Source organism: Kryptolebias marmoratus, linkage group LG3 (genome assembly GCF_001649575.2).
Source record: "Kryptolebias marmoratus isolate JLee-2015 linkage group LG3, ASM164957v2, whole genome shotgun sequence".
Classification (NCBI taxonomy): Eukaryota; Metazoa; Chordata; class Actinopteri; order Cyprinodontiformes; family Rivulidae; genus Kryptolebias; species Kryptolebias marmoratus.
The window spans coordinates 21,457,545-21,484,979 of NC_051432.1; the positions used below are offsets into that span (position 1 = coordinate 21,457,545).

At 39.5% G+C, this 27,435-nt stretch overlaps 1 protein-coding gene and 1 long non-coding RNA gene across 2 annotated transcripts; one reads left to right on the plus strand and one right to left on the minus strand.

Annotated features, from left to right (window-relative positions):
* Positions 1–1,173: 1,173 nt before the first annotated feature.
* Positions 1,174–24,413, minus strand: LOC119616923. Its single transcript, XR_005233016.1, has 3 exons — positions 23,581–24,413; positions 22,019–22,132; positions 1,174–1,826 (listed from the first exon to the last, which is right to left on the minus strand). It is a non-coding gene; the product is annotated as an uncharacterized LOC119616923 (long non-coding RNA).
* Positions 24,407–26,619, plus strand: LOC108241449 (homeobox protein MSH-C). The gene is made up of 2 exons (XM_017425594.3): positions 24,407–24,891; positions 25,440–26,619. The coding sequence occupies exons 1-2, from the start codon at positions 24,492–24,494 to the stop codon at positions 25,850–25,852; spliced, it is 813 nt and encodes a 270-aa protein (XP_017281083.3). The 5' UTR covers positions 24,407–24,491; the 3' UTR covers positions 25,853–26,619.
* Positions 26,620–27,435: the final 816 nt, after the last annotated feature.

Here is a 27,435-nt window from a genome sequence, read left to right on the forward strand (position 1 = left end):
TGTCCCTCCTCTGCACATGTCCAACCCATCTCAGTCTGGCCTCTCTAATTTTATCTCCCAGTCCTTCAACCTGTGCTGTACCTCTGATGACCTCATTCCTGATCCTGTCCATCCTCGTCCCTCCCAAGGAGAACCTCAACATCTTCAGCTCTGCCACTTCCAAATGATCTTTTTGTTGTTTCTAAAAACATCGTCATAAACACCGCACCGTTTCTAGAAATGTCGTCATCCACACAAAAACACTGAAAACACAAAACTCTGCAGTAACTAACCCATAAATGCTACTATTAAAATAAACAGGAAACAAGGCGTGAAGCATCTGCAAGACTCTTTCATGCTGGGTCGGAAAAGTGAACACAACAAGAAGAAGAAGACTCCCTCGGGTCATAGGTTAGGTTAGAGGTTGTCATGTGGCATCTTCAGTTTTAAAAATTTGTGTTTTGGCTTCCTACACAAAAGGGTCAGCGTGGGGTCCTGGGATTATTTGAAAATTCTGAAACCCGTTTTTAATAAATACCTTTCTTAGGGCTGCTAAAACTCTGTTTCCAGGTTGACAGTAGGCTGAAACAACAGAAAAAAACACACATCGGATGTATCTGCTGCTGAGCTTCCAACCCATGCATTAAAAATAAGTATATTTTTGTTTTCTTTAACAGTTTTTGATTATTTTTATATATTTTTTTTTTACCTTTCTGAGGGAATGACCTGCAACAAACAGTGAAGTTTTTGTTGTTTCTGTTTCAACCTGAAGGTGCAAACAAGAGGCTCACTTCTTCTCTTCTCCTCTCCTGGGGCAGAGCCATTATTCACCTGAGCAACAAAGAAGAAGAAGTTTAATTCTCCACTGCGACACTCAGTTCAGCCCCGTTGTGTATTTGTGTGTGTCAGAGTGGGGTATTACTGCCATTGCGCTGTCATTCTGTCCCGCTGACATGGCAGAAAAGCGTCTGGGTCACAGAGTCAGCTGGCACCAGAGCTAATGGGCCAAGCTTGGGTGTGCATGTGTGTGAATGTGGACACCAGGATGCTGTGTGTGTGTGTGTGTGTGCATTAATGTGTTTGTGACAGATAGACCCTCCCCGGACCCCCGGCTCTCCTCTTCATCCACAATGAGCCGCGTCCTGAAACATGGAGCCGTGCGATGACAGGCCGATAGGCGGGAGACAATGTGCTGTAATTTGTGAGGGGCCTTGCCGCAAGAGGAATGATGGGTAATTAAGAGGAAGACACTGAGAGACACTGCGGGGGCTCGGTTACAGGCAACAGGCCATTGGCTGTGTGTACTGACAAGGCAACAAACCCCTCTCTGGTTCTCCGATGACATGGGCTCCTCTGTTTCACACACAGGTACAGACACACACTTCAGCTCGTTCTCATCAATGTATTTTATGGTGATCTTTTTAAAATATATATAGGTTTTTAACTTAAAATGACAAGTTTCATGGTAGCTGGGAAGGTTTGTAAAAGTAACAAGTGCAGAGTTGTCCATAAAAAGAGTAAACATTGCAATTATTGTTTTTGCATTTAGCTGTTACTGTCTTTGTTTTTTTTCTGGGGAAAGATGTGATGATATTTAGACAGAAGTTGCCTCTTTAACAAACTTTAATGTTGACACCTGTCACACAGACATTAGATTGTATTACTGCATTCATACATTGTATTGCAGGTAAAACATACTATAAATAAGCCTAAAAGGTTTTCCACAGTCTGTTGAAGATGAATGTGGTCCGTCGGCCCCGTGTCAACAGCGACGTGGCTCTGCATACAGGCTCTCCTGCTGAAACAGCTGCCACCTCACAGGAAAATCTTTAATCCATTTTCCACCTCTTTACCAAGCAAACAGGACGACAAAGCAAAATGAAATCTTATTTACTGTGGCAGTTTCCCTCTCAGTTCAAATCACTCAGAAGAGAAATCCAACAACTTGTCATGTGACTTTTTGAAATTCTTGAGTTGTCCCTCACTTCTTTATTTTTTTACTTCCAAGGAGACAAACTTCACTGTAACTCTCTGAAGTGATTTAGAAAAATATTACGCCAGATTTTTTTGAAGGTCTTTCAAAGTTTTTATTTGGACATTGGCTGTTTTTAATTTTCTATTTTCAGTCCGAGACCTAACCATTTTCGGATTTTTATGTTGGTTAAACCCGCTTAATTCTTACCTATAAATCTTTCAGCTTAAAAATGTTCCTAAACTCAAAAGGTAGACCAGTTCTGTGAAGACACATAACAGACAACGTCGCAAAGAGCCTACTTTAAATTTGTTACAAGTCTTTCACACAGACTCAAATTGTTCCTGTTTCTTTAGTTGAATCCATAAAAAATAATAATAAAATAACACAGTTTGAAGGATATAAAATAGCACAAACAAGGTGATTATTAAAGAGCTATTATTACTGGCATACAGTAAATGATCAAAAAAAAAAATTTTTCAGGTTCTGTCTTTGCTGGTGCTTTTGTCCTATTTCTTAAAGAGATGACATTAAAACTGCTCATCTGCTGACAATAAATTAGATTTTGAAGGCTTGACTCTTCTTCTGCCCTCCACACTTTCCTAGTTTTCTTATTTGTAAACACACATTGCAAAATATGTTGTAATGGACAGAAAATAAATATCAAATCAGCCAAAATCAAATAAAAAGTTCAGAAAGCCTGAAAAAATTCTGAACAAAATCACTTTAAAAGAAAGTCTGGCTCCGTGGAAGCAAAATCTAAAGGGATTGTAGTGGTTTAAAACTTGTTTTTACAGATATAAATCATTAAAATTGCATTTAAAATGTACTTTACATAAAAAAAACAATAAATAAAAAACACACTAAATCTCTGCAGGGTGTTTGTCATTTTAGAGAAAGAAGAAGTCATAAATAATCCAGAAAAGCTAATAAAAGCAGCCAACACGGAAGTCCTCAGTCATTATTTACAGCCATGTCTTTATGACTCAGGTTCACCAATATTCATCAAAGTCAAACTTCAACCGAACAGAACGTTCTCAAGAGGACGCTTTGCTCAAAGTTTGAATTAAAATGGATGTTTTCACTCTCAAAAGTATCAAATAGAGACCAAAAATAAAGGTGAACAGTAAATAAATAAAAAAACATGAAGGTATATATACATCTTTGTTGATTTTCTGACAATTTGTAAGGATAAAAGTGGATAAACTGAGGAGGGAGTCTGTTCTCTTAGATGTACATGAATAACAATAAAATCTAACAAAAAGAGTTCACTTTCTTTCTGATATAATGTTGAACCTGGAGGTTTCTCCCTCCTCCGTCTCTCTTCCTGTTGGTGGGAACAGAACCAACCTCTGGTCTTTATGAGAACCCGGTTGAATGAAATGACAGTAATAGTTCTGATCAAATATTACAAGACCACATTCTGGCTATGGCGCACATTAAATTACGCTCCTTTTTACAATCTTTTTGACAAATTTCAAGCAACACGTGTGCAGACACTCTCCCACCGGCGTTTAATAATTGCCATGTGCTGCTGCGTACGGCAATGAGGAACACCTGTGACTGAGAAGGAATGGGATATCTGGGAAAAATATGTGACAAATATTTTTTATATTTACATTTTTACACGAGTTAATGGGCAAAAACACTTGTCACACAAATCTGTTTATTCACGCATTATTTTTACACAATAACTTAAATTGTAGCTGTGTTCATATCTCTATCTTTTTATCTGTTAAAGTATTTAGTTTATTTTGTTTGTTTTTTTGTTTATTTCGACATAACTCCTGTTGTGCTTTAATCCATTCAGATTTGATCATGAAAATCTTTGTGATCTGCACTTTTTGCACAAGTAGATTATGTAATCTGTCTCCTAATTATTCTCAACTGTACCTTAAAATCTGTGTAAGAAGGTATTTGAGGTGAAAAACCTTACAGTTCCCAAATTTTAATTTATAGTAAATCCTCAACACTTAAATTACTTTTAATAAATCTAAGTATCCATATGTATCTATTTTTTTTACCCAAAAGCTTTTCTTTAACATTTAATAAAACATTTGTAGAAAAAAATCTGTGGTTGAAACTTAATACTTGTGAAAAACATTTAGCTGTCCAGAAAATCTCAGATTTTTCTCTTCCCTTTGGATTTTTTTTCCCTCTTCCTCTCAAAAGCTTTTCATCTTCCAAAACTTACACCATATTACTACAGGGACTTTAAACCACAAGACACAACCCTCAAGGTGCAGAGTCCAAAAGCTCACTTCCCACAGGCCAAACAAAACCATATCAGCCATGTCTGCACATCTCTTCCTCACATCTACCCCACAGCCTGTAAATCACCAAAGCTCACTCTCGGCCCCATTAAATAAATGTGCTGGAGTCACTGACTAATTGATGGCGTTACAATCTGAACTACTTCATAGCAGCGCTAAATTAAAAACACCAGGGGAGGAAGGTGGGGGGGTTGGAACTAAGAAGAAGGCCTGAGAGAACAGAGACAGAACGCTGGACATGTTGGGTGGAGACAAAGAAAGGAGAGGAAGAACATCATGGGAGGAAGAGAGGAAAAAAAAATCTTTGAAGAAGAAAAAAAAAAACGGAGTCTCCTGTGGTGCAGAGGAGAAAATCAAAGATAAGAGGGCCGGCATCAGAAAGACATGAGAGAAAGACTGAAAAGTAGTTTGGAGCCACACAATACAGACTAAATTTAAAAAGTGCATCCATGTGTGAATTTCAGATATATTTTTAGCAATATTGCATTTCAAAATGAAAACAGACACCGTTTTAGCTCTTCCACTTTGTGCAATAAACAACATAAATGTCCAACTCCTCTAAAATTTAGTGCCAACTTTTAATTTTTTTTTTTAATAAAAAAGACTAAAACTAACTTACCTAGTTAGAATCTAGAGAAATTGACAAAATTAGTTAAGACACAACCGTTTTTGCACTGAATTAATCATTTTTATACATTATTTTAAAAATAGCTTCTTATAGCTGCTGCTAAGGTTCTCTTTAAATGTTTTGCAACATTTATTGTGTAAAAGTTCGGCAATAATAAAAAGCATTTCCTCGTTTGTTTATGGCAGTCTAATCTGGGTTTAGGACCCAGAGAGTCGAGAGGCAAGAGCCAAAGAGGTTGCACAAACAATTACAAATTCACTGCAAGGCAAAGAAACCATCAAGAATCAAAACAAAGGCCTTTCTCTGAAGGAATGCATTTCACCCGCCACCTTTCATGCCAGCGTTTAAAAATAAGATTATCTTCTGATGTGAAATGGCAAAGTTATGGTCATTTAAACCTCGTAAACATTGTTTTGTACCGGCTCATGTGATATGTTTTAAGATGTGTTAGCACTTAAGTATCTCTTGAGGAGGACGCTCAGGTACTACCACACCAAATTTAACTCAATATCTGTAAAATTACCCGAGGTACAGGCATTTTTATGTTTTTGCTGTTAGCTGTGGCAGCCAAATTGGACTGACTCAAAAGTTATTGAGTTGTATGTCATCCAATCACTACTTACTGAGAGTTTCCTTAATGTCTGTCCAGTGGTTCATGAGATATTTTGCGAACAGATGGACAAAGTGTAGCACTTAGTAGGTGTAGGAATTAGTATCAGCAATCAGCACACCGAATTTAAGATTTGAAATGGGCTGACTTATAGCAGTTTTTGTGTTGTCTAAATTCAGTTGTCTGTGGCGGCCATGTTGAATTGGGTTAACTCAATTTTAATGTTGAAAGATTTTGGTTCCACAATGTCATTGTCATTCCCCTGGCTCTCATTATATATTCCCATTTTATTATCTATTTTGTACATTGCTTTGACAATAATCTGAAAATGATTAATGTTTTTCACCATGTGAGATTATTTGTGAGTTTCAAAAAGAAATTGACCACTGAATATAGATTTTTTTCTGTATAAACCTTGTACAGAAACAGTCACAGCTAGTTGCATTTAGCTGCACAGAAGCTTTTTTTATTTGTTTGACAGAACAGAACTGTGTGTTTAAACACTGCATTCCAGCCAGAGACCAGCCACAGTCACTGCAGTTATCATCTCTGCTGGGATATCCACGTCTATCAGGTCGGCCCTGCAAGGATCCTCCTAATCTAAACACACTGTTTGTAGTTGGACTGATCCCTAAGTCAGCAGAAACACATGGCTCTTTGAGTTTGGAACTGCTGCGTTAAAACACAGGGTTAGTGAGGTAAAACAAAAATATGCTATCATTAGGCTTGAGGAAGAAAAATGCACTCAAATATTTTACATTTTTATAAAATGTCACTTGGTCCAGCCAACAACTTCAGCTAATTATTTTTGTAAAGTTGACTCAAGTCAGACTCTTAGCTTTGAAATTATTTCCCAGACTAATATTATTGCTTGCTACCAAAAGGTTTACATAATGTCTTGTGTGTGGGTATGTGTGGGATTGTTGATTTGCATGTGCCTGTCTATTAGCAAGATATCTCCAGTGGACACATTTTAATGAAACTTGCAGAAAGTAATCATTAGATGTACAGCTACAAATGAAAAACTTTTGTTATTTCAAGATGGCTGCCACAGCCAAATAACAATCACATTAGCAAACACACAGATGGCTATAACTCAGTCAGTTCCATAAACATTGAGCTTAAATTTAGTGTGCTTGTAGCTGAGACTGACCCCCAACACTTATTCTGAGTGCTAACATATTGCTCAAGTTTGAATAAATTTTGCCATTAAAGTCGTCTCCGTCTGTCTGTTAGCAAAATAATAAACCATATATATTGAAACTTTCAGGAAATAATCCCTGGATTAATGCAACAGCCAAAGGAACTTAGAAACTGAACTTAGAAAGCACAAAAGTGGATATAATTCAGTTAGTTTTACAGATATTATGCTAAAATCTTGTGTGATAGAAGCTGAGTGTTATTCACAACACATACTCTAAACATGACATCTCATGAAATTGCATGTGACGTTACTTTCAAGGTTTGACAAAAATGATTACAACTCAGTATAAGATGATATTTTTACTAAAACTCTGACATGATAGGTGGCGGGCAATGTGGATTTCTTCAATAATGCTAGGCCTTTATTTTCAGCTAGCATCAACTATTTAATTTTCAGATTTCCTGTTGTCATGTGAATGACAAAACCTTTAAATTACAACCTCACTTCACATATTTGTGATTCAAATCATAAAACTGTTACCTAAATATCATAACTTTGAATCTGACTACCATTGTCTGTACAGTATGATTCCTTAGCAGAGAAATAAATACAATTTTAAATGTCTTATTTGATTTATATTTTTGTTTTTTTTTTAAACCAGTGAGGAGTCAAGTGCAGTCACAGTTTGTATTCTTAATTTCAAATTTTTGTTCCCAGTTGGATTTGAAAGTCTGGATACACCCTTTGAAGGTTTGTGTGGAGGGAGGACAGGAGTGATAGAGAGACAGAACGCTGGATGTGGAGAGGAACAGGGAGCAGACAGACAGAGGAGGAGGGGATGTTGTCTTTGATCTCCGAGCATGTCTGCCATGCTGTTTTCCTTCAAGGCTTCCTGGTAAGTTTCAGTAGACACCAGCGGGTCCACTCTCAGGGATTGAGACACTAATGGATCAGTTAAAGGGGCCTATTCTTTATGGTCAGGCTAAGTGTTATCATCTGGGGTTAAAGACACTGACCACGGAGCAAACTCCTGCCAGATAGCCGCTCCTCGGAGGGGATTACAGTAGGCCCTTTGCCAAAGTAAGGAGCCAATTGAGAGAAAGCGGCTCTCATTCTGTATGGAGTTTTGCTTCATTTATCTCACTTGGATCTTTCTTTCTTCATCTCATTTTTCTCTTTTCCTCCCTCCCTTTGTTTCTGTTCGTTTTTTTCTCTGCTACTTTCTTCGGGCTTGCATCGGGGAATAACCTCTCCAAAGCCTTCCAAATGATGTTTGAAACCATTTGTCAGCTGTGCAAGACAGAAAGCTGACGATGGATTCCAGAGGTTGAGGTGACCCCTTTCATACGGCAGTTTATCCGTGGGACCTGTCAGGGCCGACTGGCTCAAATATGATGCAGGGATCGTCAGATAAGGATCACAAAGACAGCAACATGCCTCTAAAGTGATCGTTCCCTGCCTGTGTTTTTGTTAAATGAGCGAGCCAAGGGCTGGAGTGACAGCTCATAGGCTCCCTCTAATTGAATGCGATAGCTTCAGTCATTTAGTTAATTTGCAGCTGGTTTTGATCAAAACCTGTCACACTCACTCAGAGATTTTATGGCATAATTTTTGTAGTCAATTTGAAAAGCTCAGTCTCGCACTGAATACCAGATCTGTGAGGAAAGACCAGACCTTTAACTTGTGTGTTTTCATCATGACATGTTGACTGTTTCACCACTGACACAAAACTGATGCATTATTTCACACCATGTAAGAGCCTCTTTAACTCCTAACCTTAACATTGCTGGTGCATCAGTTGCAGGTATAAATTCATATTTACTGTTGTTTTTTTGTTTTTATTTATTCATCAGAAAAAAAGAAAAACATAAAACCTAATATCCCTAAATAAGAGAAAAAAAATCATGTTAGTACATTTTGTACAAATTGTTCAATAGCACTTTTAGTAAAAGAAAACATCACAGTACGGTTTTATCTCCATAACTTAGAGTAAAATAATGTTTGGATAACTTTTTTCACTGTAAAACTTAAGTGCTAAAAAAGGCTCATTTGCGGACTTGTTCCAGTGAACTGGAGCCAAAAAATAAATAAAGCACATTCAAAGAGGCTGTAAGTTTCTGCACAATAAATGTGAGGAGTCGAACCTTCCTGTTGGAAAGTTCACTTTTCTCTTTTTATGAAGGTCACTGGAAGCAAAAAGTCTCACTGCTTATGATTGGTCAGCTGTCAAAAAACATGCTTGACAGAACATTTTTGTTGACAATGACCTTAACTGCAAAACAGTGAATTTTACTGTTGCATTAACTGCCAACAATGAAATAAGATATTGCTGCTGTTCTAAACCATCAGCAGTGGCTCATCTTGATTGCTCAGTGGTCCATAATTAGTTCAGCTTGTGCAAATTAAACTAAGTCATAGTTCACCACTTTAAGGTCCCTAATTAAAAAGATGGTAAATATCTGTAAAAAGATATAACGCATCAGTTACATTAATTGTGTTACCGTACATAATTTGCAATCTGATCTCTGTCAGCTTGTTTAAGCATCTTATTCTTTGTTTTCACATACTGTGCTTCAACATGATAGAACTTTAAATAAAGCTGCTCTTATTCAGTCTGTTTTTGTTGTTAGAGAGCAAAAATAAAGGTAAGAAGTGGCACAATGTGTCAGTTTTCTTTTTCTTCTTTTTTTCTCTCAGCTGCTATTGCAAAAGCTGGACTTACAATGTGGCTAAGGCACACACAGAACCAGACATACATCAACTCCGTTTTGATGATTACATTTTATTAAGTTTCAGGCCTGAGGAGAGGGGTGTATTTTCTCAATAATAAGTCCCCAAACTTAAAAATTGAACTGCACTGTTAAAGATTTTGAAAAGTATAAAAATTACAAAAACCAAAAACCATAGCGCCCATCATCTGAATAAAATTAATGTTTCAATATATGAAAAGTAAAAAAAAAAAAAAAACCACAAATTATGCAGGAGAGGTTTGAATGTAAAAAAAAAAGTAAAAAAGAAACTATAATTAGGAAAACAATAGTGTGAATGCTGACTCAGCATCCACACAAATATTAATGCCACTCATGATTAGACTCATCTAAATGCATTTCTGTACAACACTGTCAGTTGTGTTTTACTGAGGGTGAAAGATGAAAGAAACAATGATTTAGTTAGACTAAATCCATGCAGCACAAATTTAAGATAAGTTACATCAAATACAACTTTTTCTGTTTCATCTGTCAATCAAAAATGTGACGTATCATCCACCAAAGCATCTTGGTCAAGTGGGAACCAGTTGTGAAATAGCCAATAACCCGTAATAACACGTGCATCAAATTGACCATCAGTTATAGATTGGTTTACGAGGCTGGCAGCTTATCGGCACGGTGGCTTTGGCCTGTGTTGATAAAGCACCGGGGGAATCGTGGGTCAATTAGTTTGCCAGAGCAGAAATTCCTGCAGTCAGCCAATTAAAGCCCTCGGCCTGCGGTCATGTAGCACGTTCTTCCTGTTGACGGCTCACGCAGTTATTCAGAGCCTCCAGCAGCTCCTCGCTCGGCCAGTGTAAAACTTTATTCTAAGTCCAAAACCACTATGAGAGCGCTTTAGGAGATCTCCATGGTTAGTTAAATTTACCCTGAAAAAAACTTTGCAGACTGTACAATGCAGTGATTGAGCTCCCTTTCTTTTTTTTTTTTTTTTTAAAAAAGCCAGTGGAAAGTTGTGTACACTTAAACATAAACATGCATAATCATATGAAGAAATAAGCAAAATCAAAAACAGTTTAGCTATTCAAAGGAGCATTCTGTGCAGGGATGATTGGAGTGAAGGCTAAAGTGGTGCAAAAGATGACAGGAGATGATTGCAGGGAATCAGTTTTCCATTCTCCTCACTCTGTCTTTGTCACAGAGAAAACCTATCTTCTAAAATGAGGGGGGATAAACTTTTTAATCTTTTTTTTTTCCTTTTCTCCAGAGTGCCACAAGCTGTTATTATGAAGCCCTTTGTTCACATACAGGCTGCGAAATACTGTGTTTGTGCCGTTACGCAAACGGAGCATGAGAGTAAACACTGATCCGCTGTAAGATGTCCGAGAGGGTTGGAGATCACCAGACTCTTTCACCGAAAAAGCAGCAGATTTATACAATGAATAAAAGTTTGCACGGACAGTAGTTGTTCTCTATATTTTTTGTTAATTATTATCTGAGCAGAAGTTTGCCTATACATACATACATACATACATACATAAATATATATATATATTTAAAACGGAGGGGGAAAAAAGCAGAAAACTTCAAAGATGAACCATATAATTTAATTAGACTCAGACCCACACAAATGCATGTCAATCAGTGTGTCTGTCTGTGTGCCAGGGGGCTTAAAATCAAAGCAGGGTTGGTTCCTGGGATCACTATCATCCCTGCAGCTACTGCTACATACATAACCACTTAAGAACCCTTATAACGAGTCTATAGACGCGGCGGGCGTCAGCTGATCCACGCCGACGGGCACAAAAAGTGGCAACCCTTAAGAATGGCTCTTTAAAACCCAATTATCCCACGGAGCCGGTGTTGTTTCAAAGGCCAACAGTAGAAGATTTTGGGCCCCGATAAGAGACACATGTGTTCCATCACACTTAATTGAAGCAGGGTTTCCTGAAAAAGAAACAACCCCGCAGCAGAACCACAAAACAAACAGCCTGAAGGGCAGAACAACTGTATTTGTAAGAGAAATATTTTTCATAGTTTAGAAAAATTGCTTCAATAAATCTCTCAAAGTTTTTAGCACAGTATGGCAAATAAGTGTATGTTTTTTCTTCCTTTCTTTACTGGACATCACTCTGTCTTGGAGAGCGCACCATGACGAGAGGTTTCCAAAACCTCCCCAAATTTAATTACAGGTCTGCAAAAGCCTCTAACAATGCCGAGGCGAGCATGTCAATTACGGTCACAAGCCAAAGTCCATCTCTGTTTTATTTTTCCTTCTTCTTGCCTTCTTCTCTTTCACATGATCTGAACATACAGGCATAGGTTATATGTTTTAAACGGAAATATGTTTTTTAAAAAATACAATAAAATAGTTAAGCTTAAGGTTGAAGGGAGACTGATTTGTGTCAACAGTTTTTCTTTCCATCATATTTGGGAAGCAGCTTAAGCAAATCCATCAATTTATCGTCTTTGTTTAGATGTGGATTTGGAAGTTCAAATTTAGAAATCGCTTGACGAGAAGAACCTGGCAAACGGCTAAAAGACGTCAGTCATTGCGCTCAAAATACAGTAGTCTTTTGTATCTGGAATCATAGAGTTGCCTTCTTTCTTTTCCCATCATCTTTAGCATGTATGCTGCATTTACAGTTTCTCATTTACAGGGATATTATTACCTCTCTGGCACTGAGCCTCTTTTTTCAGAATCTGTCCCTTTTATGTTAAATCATGTGGACATTAAAGTCTTTCCTTGACTTACAAGACATGACATCTCTGGAAACATACAACCCAGGTCAAAGATGGAGCTCATTAAAGGATTGCACACAACCACAAATTCACAAGAGAAAGGGGGGAATAAAGAAAAAAAAATGTTTAGTTAAGTAAACTTCAGACACTGGGAGAAGCTCAGCTATGTAACTAGCCGCTGGAGATGAGAGACAAAGACAGTCTTGTGCAGTTTGCTCAGAAAGGCTCTCCTGTCTTAGTCAGTTTATAACAGGAAGATTGTGTTTGATATCAACAATAGCTTTTAACGAGCACCACAAGCAATGAGGGGATATGACTGTGAGGAGATAAAACCTCACAATAATGAACAGTCTACTTAACTTTCCTTTGATGTTAAATTAAAACCACATTTTTAGAAAAAAAAAGGTAAAATATGATGGTGCAGCCATTTGATCACAAACTGTTTTTCTCAGAAACTGATGCAGTGTTGCATTTTTCATCACCTGAAAGCCAAAAGGTAAGCCATAATGTATTTACTTGTGCCTTTGTGTGCGTTTACATGTCTGTCTGTTAGCTAAACGTTTCATGAACTACGAGATGGATTTTAATGAAAATCTCAAAAGGTTATCACTAGATGTGCATCTAAACCTGATTACCTCTTAGAGTCAAATCGATTCAATATGGCCCCCACAGCTAATGAACATTAGCCTAAATAAAGTGGTTATAACTCATAACAGATATTGAGCTAAAACTGGCTGTGGTAGTAGCTGAGCATCATTCACAACACATGCTTGAGGTGTGATGTTTTGCAGTGAGATTGCACATAAAGTTTGACCCAAAAGGCACACAGAGGCTGATCTTACTCTAAAACTCTGGCATAAAAGCCAGCGGCTGATAGTCTTTCCTGTTTTGCCATCAGATAAATTACATTTTGCTTCTTTTATATTCAGGTATTTGTACTCCAACTTCAATTAAACAAACTGACATAAAACACTCCCCATTCCTTCACTGCATATCACCTACTGCACACCATTACTTTAGCTGTTTCGTCCTTGCAGTGTCCACAACCAAAAGGCAGGCACTCAGAACTATTTGTCTCATTAAGTGCAGTTTGTATCCCATTAAATCAAGCCAGGGAGAGACTTAATGACCCCACAGACTAGCAAATTACAGAGTCACTATTGCAAACTTTAATTAGACTTTACTAACTGCCATCAGATTTGGCAAGTTATTTTAGAGGCAGATTTTTTTTTTCAAAGAAATCCCATAGAAAAGTGTTTCAGCTCCACCAAGCAACTTTACACATCCCATAACTGGTCAATAATGCCATTTGCTTTATTTAGAGAGCTTTTTTTTCCCCTTCGCTTTGCTAAAGTGCTCAACATCATGATGCAATTAGGGTTTTTTAATCACCATTTTAGCAGTTACAGCGCGGCTGTCCGATTTCCTGCAACAAAAGAGACTGGAGCCATTAGTGCAAGTAATTCCACACAGCAGGCCTCCAGTTGTGATCAGAGCAGAAGAAAACAACAAGCTTCACAATGGAAAACCTGAGCTAATGTCCTCAATCAGCCTACCTTGTTGTGTGATGTTAATAGGTTTCCTGAAGGCATTATGAAGGAAAAAGACGTGTAATTGTGATATGATCCCTGTGCTGTGTTGTTCTGTGCCGTCTTTGTGTGTTCACGCAGACTCACACTGTTTTCAAGTATGTTTATATCATGTCGTATGCAGTTCTGAAATGCATATCCCTTAAGGTTTCCTAAACGGGTCTGGAGGAGCGCTGCTGCAAGGTCAGAGGTGAGTCATGGAGCTGACGACAGGCCCTAGGGGAGTGCGGTGAGCACCAGAATCATTCGCTACTGTGCCATTGTTACATGAAGACATGTCAAGGTCAGACCTTTTAATGTTTTCCACAAAGAATCTCGTATTCTCTCTGCCGCAAGCCAACATAAGTCATTTTGTAACAAAAACAAAATGTTAAAGGAGTATTTTTGCAACAAGTCAAAGCCGTATACTGGACAAAATGGAGGACACTCTCAACGCAGCAACCCGCTCCGCAGTTCATTTCAGTGCAGAAGTCAAACAAGCAAAGCCACGCAGTGGGTCAGGTATTAAAAATCGTGCACTTATGGAGTCAAAAGCAAAACAGAGGGACTTCTTGTCCTGCTTAAACGCTTTCTTAACATAAACGCAGCCAGGGCTGGGGTGATATCTGATAAAATAGATCAAAATTACATTATTGGCTTTTATAGCCCACTGAAAACATTGCCCAAAGGTATGCTATTTGGCAAGAGAGCAGCTCGTAATATGTCTAAGAATTGTTACCATCTGGCTTGACTGCAGGGAATGCTTCTCTTAAAAACCTCAAAGTCAAAATGATACCAAGCAAAAAAAATGCAGCATTCATAACCAGGTTGGCTTTTTATGGATGCCTGTCTACATTGATTTGGCTCCATGCTGTCTTGAAGACAACTTGAGCTATTTAGGAATAATCATTTTAACTCCTAAAAGTGGGTCTTTGATGCTGCAGCATCCGAATACAGTATAACTTCTGAAGCATGACAGCTGCTCTTTGTGACTTTTTTTTTTTTTAAAAAAACTACTCTCCCCAGTTAAAACATAACAGGGGAATAAGAAAAAAAACAGAAGAGTGTTGTCAGTTTTAAGCTCACAGACCAAACATACAAAACATACAAATGCAACCCCCCCCCAGCCCCGGACATTTTAACCCTTTTCACTGAGCTACACCCTTCTAATCGCACTTCTGTACACAGTTTCAACCTCCATTACCTCATTATGAGATTACAATGTCAATGTGGTCAGAATTGTGACAATTACAATAAGTGGTGGAGTAATTTTCAGCATTAAATGGGCTCTTTGTGTTTCACGTTGCTGTATATTTCCGTGGGCTGTCACAGGTTGAAAGGAGGGGAGGCCGATACGTTCTCATGTGAACAATGAGGCGAATAGGAAAATAGATGAATGTGTGTGTGTGTGTGTGTGTGTGTACAGGAGTGTACAAGTTGCATATTGATGTTAGCAAACACATTCAGAGTCACACTGACAACCTGTTACAGAAAGGTGTGCATGTGTGTGTGTGTGTGTGAAGCCTGTGGCATATGAAACATGAGTACCTGTTTAGTAGTGTGAATGGTGGAGGGGGGGTGAATGGAAGGGGGGGCTGCTTTTTGAATGCCTCCTTGACCTGTCACTATTGATGATGTGTGCATGCTCGTGCATGTGAGTGTGTGGGAATCCAGCAGGCATCTACAGAAGGACAGCCACCCCTACTGCCCTGCACCTCCTCCCCCACTTCTGATATCCTCTCATACCCCCCCCCCCATCCCAATCCACCCCCACCTCCCCTCCTCCCCTCTCCTGGCGCCCTGGTATGAGAGAGAAAGCTGTTGTTAATAAAAAGTTTTCAAATAATGGGATGAAAAGGGAGGTGAAATTGAGCGGCCCTGGCTGTATTATTTCTTCTCCGTATGGGAGCTGGCCTCTCGCGGTCTCTCCGACGCTCTCCGACCAGGAGGGGGTCGCCAGCTCGGTGACCACTCCTGCCCCAGGGCCAAAGCAAATGATTTGCCTTTCTGAGGCTTCAAAGGGGAGCAATTACACTTAAGTAACCAAATGAATAGATAGCCCAGCTTGGCAGCAGTTTGGGGGAAACAGTGGAGGCCTTTGAGGCCTCCACACCTTCAGAGTAATATGTAACAGCTCGCATCCCCGAGAGGGAGAAACAGAAGAAAATAAACAAGTGAATTATCTGCCACTGAATTCAGACAGAAAGAAATGCGCTGAAACTGACCCAAACCAAAACAACAACATCATTGAAAGTGGTTTACCAATCCAGTTGATAGCTTTTAAAGTAATTGTTGCCTTGCAGAAACAGCGATCCAACCACTGTTAACTTTGATTGTAGCATCTCACAAACACATATCATTTAGTAAGTTATTTATATTTTATGTTCTTTGATGATTTCTACTATAATTCCTCTGATTTGTTTCATGACTAACCAGTCATAATGCAATTGGTGCACATACAAACTTCTAAAAGATTCTTGTCCAAACAAGCTTAAAAAATATTATGCTAAATTAAGACATAAATCCTTCTGGAGCTAAATTTAACTGAATGTCACACAAACATTAATTGCAGTCTTGAGAACGTTGAGTTGTGATTCCTTGAGTGGCACATATAAAGTCAACCTCTGCCTGCTGATAAAAGGCTTGAAAAAGGCCCTATTGAGTGAAGTGGAGACTGGGAGTTTGGTAGGGGAGCTCACCTGTGGAGAGGAGTCTATAGCTGCATAGAAGGCCCAACAGCTGCCAGGGTTGTAAGTCTAGGCACCTAGCGGAGCCGCAGAATGGGAAATGCAAGAAGCTCTTTGAATGCGCTGCCACTTAGTAACAGAAGGCATGTGCCAAACTTGCAGAATGAGAAAGAAAACTCCCCCTTCGGAGTTCACTAAATATCAGCAGCGACTCTCTTTTCATCTCCTCCCCGTCCCCCCACCCTCCTCTTTCTTTCTCCTTTAGTCTATTATAATTCCTCCATAAAAGAACAATAGTTGACTGAAAGACCCCCAAACCACAGAGATATACCAACAATCGGCAGGGAGAGGAGAGCAGGGGGGAACTAGGCTGAAGTGTGGAAGCCATCAATTACAGAGGGCCTAAAGTTAACATCCCAGCAGGATATGTGCATTAGAATGCAGATATAGACAGGCTATGGGCAGCAGATGCCAAGCGGAGCGGTCAAAAGAGCATCTCGGGCTCCTGAGAGGACATATGCAATGTGAGAGACTCGCCTCTGCTCCCTCGCCCTGGAATCTACAAAAGAATGGAAAATTAAACTGAATGATGATTGTAGTCAAAAGAGCCATTGTGTGGAACTAACTGGAATTATGGGTTTGAAATGTGACAAACAACTGACATGTCAAGTAATGGTTGCCAATACACATGGCTGCGGTGCAAGCTCAATAAATCTCACACATCAGCAGCAGTGAGGCTGAATGTGGGGGTTTTACCGCTGCAACAAGTGGCCCCACGAACTCTGGCTGGGTCGAAGATGAACCGTGATTCCTCCACACAGGCCATCCAGAAAGGATTATACTGACTGCTCAGCAAGATCAGCCCTCCAGGCTTCTTCGCACCGCTAATTTACACTTCAGCCTGCAGGCTATCTTCACAGTCAATACAGTGTGGTTGTATTTTCAGGCTCATTAAGCAATAGCACAAATGATGAAGGGGGGGGGGGGGTTCTTACCCCCCAACAACTTTCCCGTCACAGCTCTGTTCAGTGGGAGAGTAAAGAAAGCACAGAAAAGATAAAAGAGGTGGAAGGAAAGTGCTGAATTATAGTCACGAGGCTTTATCAGGTTGTTTGTGTTTACCACGTCAGTTTGTTTGGTAGCTGAGGAGAGGGATGAAGAGGAGGAGGAGGAGGAGGAGGGAGAGCCTGCAGAGTTGCTGCTCCTGAGAACCAATCCGGCTGCTCGGTTGCAGCTCCATTCAGGCCCAACTCATGCTTGTTTATTTGAAAGAAACCCCGTTTTTTAACTTCCCACCCTCTCCATTGTTCGGCGCTCATGGGGAGGACTTTGAAATTGTAATCTCGGGATATTCAAACACACACACGCATACACACACATTTGTTGTGACCTTTGATGCCTGCAATAACATTATTACTCTGTGACAAGCATTGTTAGCTTGAGTCTACAGTGCTTTCAGCCATGTTTGATGTAAAAACTGGCCCTCAGAGGTTTATTGACTCGACAAAGTTTTATGTGATTAGTCAGAAAAATCAAACAATGCTGGCTGAGAAATACGCACAGTTACAGAATTCACAACGTGAAAAAACACAAAAAATTAAAATAAATAAATAAAATAAAATAACGTATTTCACAAAGAATTCTATTCCAGAAAACAGACTAGGAAATCTGAAACCTTAACAGCCTTTCAGAAGTACCATTAAAAAAACCAAAACAGTTTTATTGTTCTTGAAGTTTCCGTCTTCATGATACGTTTTATTTTGGAAATGTTAGGTCAATAAAATTAATGTTTAATTCTGTCTTTAAAAGTGTTTTTTTTTTTCAAGTTTGATGAATCTGGATTTTGTGAAATAACCTGAATTGTTTGTTTTTCATGTTTTCTAAGTGTTTTTCTGACCAGTCAGTCCTAATAAGTCATGTTTTTTTTAAATATGCTTTGTTATAAATGTTGTTGAGGCTTATTATATTTACTGAAAAGTTGACAAGCTTCATTAAAAATCTGTGTTTTCAAGATTCAAAATACTTGATTTGTTACGTGTAGTTATAAAAGTACAATACAGCGAAGTGTATCCTGAACTACTTTTATTTAGGCTGTGCAAATAATAAAAAATAATGTGAGAGAAATAAAGAGAAAACAAAGATTTTAAAGAAGGAATAACACTAAGTTTGAATTTATTGCTGTGCTTTCTGAAAAGAAACTCTCTTCTGTTTTGTTGTTATTTGTAATGATGTTCTGTTTGTCGTTTAGTTGATGCATTTTGCATCTAAAGCAGGTCAAGAGGGAAACATTTATATATAATTAATTTATATTAATTATTAAATATTTTTACCAAAATACTGAAGTGGAAAAATACTTAGGATTGATGGAAGGTAAATATGATAAATACCAATATATTTTTAACAGCCTCAAACTATTAATAGCAATAAATCAATTAAATTCTATTTATAAAGTTGTATGAAACCTTATAAAACTCCTTGCAGGGAACAGTGATAAAAGATTGTGATTTAATTTGTTTAAAAGCACAATTCTATATTTAAAACCACATTGCTTTTGGAAATTTCTGCTATCTTGAGTGTGATTATGATGATGATCTTGAGCAGCAAAATCAAATATGGAGTTTTTTGCTGTTACCAACGCAGTGTCTGTATGATTAATGTAAATTTACCTGCATTAAGTCTTTTAAAAGTGTTTGTTTATCTCAGTCACGGTCAGTAAAGTGACGCAGAATAGGAAAATTGTTTGAGGCTAAACATATTATTCATTTCACTGAGTTTAAACATCAGCTAATCTTTTTATTAAGTGGAGGATAAACACCAAACTGCAGTAATTTACACAATAGTTGCTGGTTTTAACCCTGCAGTAAAAGAGAAAATTGATGCTGCTGCCTGGAGTTTCTTTTCTCAGATATACTTCATCTCATCCTTGGCTTCTAAGAGCATCTGAGATTGTGGTGACATTCTTCGGTTTGTGAGTGAGACCACAGAGTAGCCACACAGAGCTCCTCGTCCCAAGAGCTCAACCGAACTCGCCCACTCGCATTGTTTCGAGACTTTCCTCAAGTATGTGGATTTCTATGGCCGACAGCTGGCCAGATGAAACTGCCAACTGCATTGTCACCGCTTGTGGTATTTTCTCCTTAACAGTCTCTATGCTGGCACCAGGAACCCTCTCCATGAATTTTTTTGTTTTTGAAGAGCAGCAAAAAAAGATCTCATTGGGAAAATTAAACCAGCATTAGGATGTGAGCAAACATTAGTTTCCACCACCGCTAACTAATGCAATCAGGCCCGTTGTGTGTTGGTTTGACTCGAAAACAGCAGCTGTAAAACCGCGGGACGCTCCATTCCCTGATTGCTTTTTTACAGTCCAAAAAAGAAGCCGTGATGGAGGCAATTTGCTTCGCCCTGCTTTCGCACGGAATAGTTCCCTCATTACCCGACGCTCAAACACAGGGCACTGGGATGCCACAAGGGGAAGTGGCTTTGGCAGAAAATGTCAAACCGGCGTTTAAGTGCAGGACCGAAGCCAGTCTGATGTGGATGGAATCAACTTGTTAAGTCAAATGAAAGGTCAAAGAAATTTTCCACGACGCTGAACAACACAAATAACTGTTATTTCAGCTTCCTTATGTGAAGAAGGTGAACAAATTAAAGAGCTGTGAGAGGCAGAACATTTGAAGACGTACATCTGGCCTGCGTGAGGAAATTATGACCAAATTTTCCCCAGATTGTTCCTTTCAGATAACTTTCTGCAACGTTTTCTGCCACGTTCAGAGAAAAGAGAAAAAGACTGATGAGTTGTGTTGCAGCGCACTCTCTGTACTGTATAATATCAGCAAACGTCCCCATCGGGCCTGTGATGCAGGTTCTTGTGCCACACCACACAGGGATTAGGTTCCACGATTTGATCCAACCACTAAATGACCTGTTTGTTTGTCTGACGGACCGGTTACATCAGGGAACTCACATGGACAGTAATTCACTTGGAAAACACAAATTCAAACCATTACTGACTTCTACCACAGGTGAAAAAAGACTGGTGACGTTTTTGCCCATGTCTGTGTGAGTGCGTGTTTGTTTATCTGTACTGTTAGCAAAATATCTGATGAATGACTGAACAGATTTTAATGAAATTTTTGAAAGATAATCACTGAGTTGAAATCTTCAACTGATTAACTTTTGGAGTCAATCGGATTCAACATGGCGGCCAAAGCAAAGCAACCTTAGCAAAACACAAAAATGGCTATTTTTCAGGTACTAAGTTAAAATTAGGAGAGGTGGCATATGAGACGGATCCCTAACATACTCTGACCACTAACTGATTGCACAAAGTTTGTGTTTAAAACTTTGCCATTAGCTTTTGGAGTCAACTCTGTCTGCTTGTTAGCAAAATATCTTATGAACCACTGAATAGATTTGAATGAAACTTTTATAAAGTAATAAATGGGTGTACATCTACAACTGATTAATAAGATGGCCGCCACAGCAAATCCACCTGAGACTACAGAGAAATGAATTTCGTAGATACTGACCTAAAACATGGTGTAGTATCTGAGAGTCCTTCACAACACATAGTCTGAGCACTCGCAAACCAAACTGGTTAGAACTTCTCTAAATAAGATGATCTTAGTCTGAAATTTTGGCATGAAAGCTGGCGGGCGATATGCATTTCTTTAAAGACTACTAAGTCTTTAATTTTCAGATGGTTTCGGTCAGAAGAAGTTTGTTATGTTTGGGAGGTCTCTGAATAAAAAATATGACATGAGAATCTTGTGAAAAGCTTACAGCCTAAAACTGTTTTTTCACCCCATGCCACCACTTGGCCCCTGCTCCTTATGGAGCAGATAAACGGTTTCATCAGAGCTTGTCTGTACGGAGAAAGGCCCCTGCGCATACACGTGAAAAGGTTCCATTTCTGGTGCCAGCTGAGGGGAAAGTGCTTCCCATCGCGCTCGCATCGGCCTTGAAGAGCAGATCTGCTTTCAAACTCGCTAACACCTTCTGACACAGCTCACTTGCCTGCATGCTGTTACAAAAATGCCTTTTGGGGAAGGGGAGAGGAGAAGAGGGGCGGGGGGCGCCTCAAAGCTAAATACACTTGGCCAAACACCAGGAGACGAGAGGTAATGGCACTTCTTGTGTAGATTTGTCTCTGGGTGTAACCGTATCGGATGAATCTTGTTGAACTTCATGGCCCGACTCTCATCCCCCTTCTTAGATGCCGGTTTCGGACTTGAGATGCATTTGTTGGTATTTAAACGCAAACCAGCTGGGTGACAAAAGGCCCTCTGCAGCATGTGAGGAGACAGAAGGCTGGTTTTGTCTGATAGGAAATGAAGGAGCAGACTCAACATGAGGATTTACTCTGGCTAAATCATCAACCAAAAGTTGCGTCTATGATGCATATGACAAACCTGAGGGCTTTCAGGAGGTCAACATCAATGACCTCCATAAATAAGGTTTATCAGTCAAAGAATTGTTTGTTCTCCACTGCGTTTTGGGAGAAATGCAGCGTATTCTGTAATCGCATGACAGTCATAAGATTAGTCAAATGTAAGGCACATTTGTGAAGCTTATATGTTAATCATTTGTTGTTCCATTTGGGTGCAAAATTAATCATAAAGTGAGTAAATAAAGTTGTTAAGAGGATCAAGAGGCCAGGGGCTTCAGTTCACATAAAAGCAACGAGGAAAGTCAGTCTTCTCACCACTTCCTGTGAATTTGATAGGTCTGATGGTTGCAGAATTCTCAGCAGGGTCTTGTGTTGGGTTGGCGGCCACAAAGTGCTGCTGACACATTTAATGGGACATCAGCTGATGTGCTGAAAGAGAAGAATTTAGATGATCAACTAAGCATCCGAGCAGGCTGCTTCCTGGTTGTTGTTTTTTAGGGTAAAGTCTCTCTGGAATATCCTAAACCTGTTTTTGAAGTAAAACCTGCCATAGTTTCAACCAACTGAGATAAATCTTTAGTGTCATTTTAATTGGGTCTGGTGAGCTCGTTTGATAATTTTTTTTCTGACAATCTGCACTTTTACAGTTTAATTTTATACAGTAATCATCATTTAAAGAGATAAATTTGATCTTATGAGGTTTTGAATAAATAAACAGCTGCTTCCTCACCTGTTGCAGCTCTTTGAACAACCTCAGTCTAAAGAAATAAGATTTGAATTTTGATCTGACTGATGAGCTAAGGGCTAGTCTGAGTAGGGTCAGACGCTGGTCGTCGGGAAGTAGGGGTGTGGAGGATGCTGCAGCACCCCTGTGGGATACCAGAGGACATGCATGTCCAAATACATACTCAAGAAATTAATGACAAAAACAAATTGTATTAGCACTGCATTTGTTTGAATATCAATATGATTTGAATATTAGTGATTTTTGTAAATCTGGTATATAAACCTGTAATGTTACTGGATATCTGTGGACAAAGTTTTTAATTAAAACTCACACAAAAAAGGGCAGATTAGCATTTGTCACGACTGCAAATTTTGCTACTAAAACATCTCCAATCTAAAATCAAATTGTAGGGTTTCGTGCATACTCTTTTTTCCCATAAAACCTTTACATGACCCTCAATTCTGCATTAATTACATTGAATTCTGTGAAACCAAAAAAGGTTATAGAACAAAAACGACTGGACTTCTGTTCTGTAGCTGAAGACATTTCACTTCTCATCTGAGGATGAATTGTTCTTATTTCTTTTTACCTTTTTGGATTTATAATGTTCTGAATGACTGAGAATCTACACCAACATAGAGTTCTGTGGGGTTTTTTATACAAGAGCAAATAGAAGCAGCAGCTAGCTGTTGCACTTCCCATGCAGCCTGGGGCTCTTCCAGCTGAAGCATCATAATATTTCTTCTAGAGTAACTGAAATGCAAATTTGAATGCAGTAAAGGTATATAAATGTAGTAATCGCATGGACTACCATAAAAGTTTTGGGTTGTTTTAAGATGGCAGCAACCTATATTTGACCCAGTTCGGTATTCCTGTTAGCCTGTAATTCCAATCAGAATTAAACAAGAGTTATTCACAGAGGGTAAGACATTTAAAGTTCATATCCTTTCCATGAAACCATGATTCAAATGGTCTGGGTTGTCCTTTTAATTGAAGATTCGAGTAACTTTTAAAAACCCAAATTGTGAGAAAACTAATGATCCCAGCAGCTTATATTTTAGAACTGCTGCACAGCATAAAGCTTCTGTTATATTAAATATATATCGTTCTGCTGTTGGTTTTAAGAACCACACCGCTGAGCAAAACATACCTGCATAAATTCAACAGTTGACCGTCAGAACTGTCCTGCTGCAAACTCCGAGCAGAGGAGTATGAAATATTAAGAGGACAATTGGTTAAGTGGAGTTAACCGCCGCCTTTTCTCCCCGGAGGTATCTTCCTTTTTGATGCCGCCGAGCCTGGCGCCTTGCGAAACACAACTTGTCTGGCTTATTAAATAGTATGACCTGGAGAAAGAAGAAGAAGGGGAAAAAAACAAAACGCCTGTTGCTTTTCAACTGGGGCCATTGTGAGGGAGAGGAGCTCCTGACAGCCCTTAAATTGCTGCAGCGCTCTGTGACCAACAGTCCTAATCAATTTCTGTCCCGGGTGTGGACGCTTTCCAATCGGATCCTTTTTCAGCATTTCATTTCTCGTACACGACAGCGACTTTATAATTCCACATGATTTATTTGATTCTAGAATTTACTCATTTCTGCTGGTTCAACAAAATGAAACAAACCAAAAAGGACTCGCACGCCTTTACAGTGAATAACTCAAGAACTGGCCGGTGGAAGTGCCCTGCTAATAGATGTAAATGCCCCACCAAAAAAGTCCTCCCCACTGCTAAATTGCGCTAAAATTGGTCAAAGCTACTTTGTGAGAGCCATCAATAACCCCGCTCTGCATGGGGCCTGTATGATTAACGTCCCCTTCCTTTCACAGGCCTCTTGATCTCCTCTCAAAAGGCAGAGAGCCAATCAAAACTCCACCCGGGGACGTCACAGAAGCAACTTGACGAGCTGATTGGCGGGAGCCGGGAGGGGACCAGCCCCTGCCCTTCTTATGCCCGAGCCGGTCCAGAGCGTAAACAGCGACAGAGCATTGTTGAGAGCGCAAAGACGCACGTTGGAGACTGTGTACCATTCCTCTGAGCGGGCCACACGGAGGTCCCCTTGTACCATGATGAGTCATGCGCAGGGGTCACCGTCTCAAGACGCCAAACGGCTGCATCCGAAGGAGGAGACGGACGCGGAGGGCGAGGAGCTGCAGCCCAAAGACATGACGACGGAGAAGAGACCCAAGCTGCAGCGGAGCAGCCTCCCGTTCAGCGTCGAGTCGCTGATTTCCAAGAAGAGCACCTGTCGGACTTCTTGCGCTGCCTCCGACTCGGCCGCGATGCTGCCGAAGCCCGTGGCCGCCCAGGACGCGCGCTTCTCCCCGAGGACTTTTTACGCGGAGAGGAGAGTCTCTGCGGAGGCTTCCCAGGGAGTTTCCAGGAGTTCCGGCGAGGACAGTCCGCAGTTTTGTGAGAAAGAGCAGAGCACTTGGTTCCAGACGTCCTCCTTTTCTACACCTCCTCGTAAGTCCGCCCATCCGCTCTCATAAGACCAAAAAAAAAAAAAAAAAGAACCACTGCGCGTTAATCCATCATCCCATCGTCTTCTATCAGCATTCAACGAAGGATAAATGACATGTTTAGCAACAGTTACTACTGATTTGGAAATATTGTTATTTTTTGTGGCTCCAGTGGGTGCGCGTAAATGTCTTTATGTATTTTTATATTTCGTTTAGCCAACAAACATGAATGTGCCACTGAGTTCATGTATTTTATCTTGCGTTTCTTATTTTATTCCTCAATGGGTAAGGGTAATAACATTTGCTGGACTGAAAGTTGTTAGGTTGTAATACAATTTAAGACTCAGGCTTAGGACAAACCCTACATATTGTTGCGCATTTTCCTGTGTGCTTTTGCGTCTTCTTGGTGTGGTAATTATTTTAGCTCGACCTCCTGAGACTCTGCGTCCTCACACGGGGACACCGCAGTGACAAAACGCACACCAGACAAAAGATCGGGTCTCGGGAGGTTACATTTCTTCTAACGCTGTCCATTTCTTCTTTGCATCACAGGGAGCTCAAGTCCAACTCAGTGTACTTTAAGGAAACACAAAAACAACAGGAAACCTCGCACACCCTTCACTACCTCCCAGCTGCTGGCGCTGGAGCGCAAGTTCCGCCAGAAGCAGTACCTCTCCATCGCCGAGAGAGCCGAGTTCTCCAACTCCCTCAACCTGACGGAGACTCAGGTCAAAATCTGGTTTCAGAACAGGAGAGCCAAAGCCAAGAGACTGCAGGAGGCCGAGCTGGAAAAGTTTAAACTGGCCTCCAAGCCCGTTCTGCCCGCCTTCGCGCTGCCTTTCCCCCTCGGGGCGCACATGAGCTCTCCATCGTGGGGCCAGTCCAGCGCCTTCCCGAGGCCCACCCTGCCGGTCCCGGGACTGTTCAGCGGACCCGTCACTTATGGGATGTACTATTTGTCTTAATATTTAAGAGTATGGTGAGGGAGGATGGTGCCCACGACTCTGTGAAGAATATTTTGTAAGAAAGAAAAAACATTGAAACATTTCAAAGGGAGTGCGGATAAGGCATGTGGGGCGCATTTTGGACTGAGTGCGTGCACTCATTTTGTATCTGTTTCTGGGGATTGTCAGTCCCAGGTTGTTACACAAAACTTCAACATCCGTTGAATAAAAGGGACCCCGCTGCGCTCCGAGTCAGTTTGTGAAACTGAACATTTCAATGTGTCCGGACCTGAAGGAAAAAACCCACTGTGACGGAGGAAGAAGACTCAACACAAAAGTACTTAATGGGTGTCAGTGCCTTAAGACCACGTCTTTACTATCACTTGAAGTATTTGTTTTCACTCAGATTTGACTATTTTCTATCATCCTCTTGTTAAACTGCAGCTTTCCAGAACTGCTGCTATTTGTTTTTATATCCTCACCCCAATTTCTATATTTTGTAAAAGAAAAACACAAAAAGGGACGAAATTATATTTTAGATAAATGCATTTATTAGTTTCTTAACTCTCACATTGTGGCCTTTATGGGACTGGTACTATAGGTTTTCTTTTTGAGGAATTTTGCTGTAAATGTAAATAACATTTGTAGTGCTCACACGCCCTGCAGCCTTCCTTGAAGAGCAGGGAAAGTTGTATTTATTGAATGTCTCTGTATCTGTACTATGTACACACATCAGTCTATCTTTGTAAAAAAATGCTTTAGTAAATAAACATTATACATGAAACTCACTGACTTATTGTGTGACCCCTGAATTGTTTATCTTTATTTTTATGTATACTAGATCAAGTAATAAACCAGCTGATTTGAGCACATAATGAAGGGTGTAATCTATTATTATTATTATTATTATTATTATTATTATTATTATTATTATTATTATTATTATTATTATTATTATTATTATACTCACCACAGAAACTCCACAGATGGGTTTACATCGCTGCTGAATACCAGAAATATGTTTTTCTTCTTTTTCTGAGACTTTCTTTAACTTTTTTCTATGACTACAGCTCATAAAGTAAGATAGAATTTATTACAGGCAGATTATTTTCCAGTTTAAATTAAAATCTAAGAATATCATTTAAATTAAAGGTTTGTTCTGATCTATTGTGCGAGTTCCTCCGGGATATTTAATTAAATAATACAAAAAGTGTGACTTTGACTCTCACATTTAGTCTTTTCTATATTAAAAAAACACCTCAAATGTGTTGTACCCAAAAAAGCAGGCGGACAAAATACAAAATGAACACATGAAGTTTGAACTCTGAGGTAAAAACAAAAACAACAACAACAAAAAAGGAAAAATGTCATTGGCATGCAAAACTATTAAAATGCATTTCGCAACTTTGCTTCGCCCTTTGCGTGCCAGAAAGGAGATTCAGGCTATAAGCGCATCACGTAATATGCAGGTTGCAAAAATGTAGAGAAATGTAAAGAATTGCAAAAACCAAATGCTCAATGAAAATAGAATTAGGCTTTGTTTACTTATTTGTTTATTTTCCAGTAAGTGCCTAATTTCATATTTCTTAAACCGCCTGGACTGT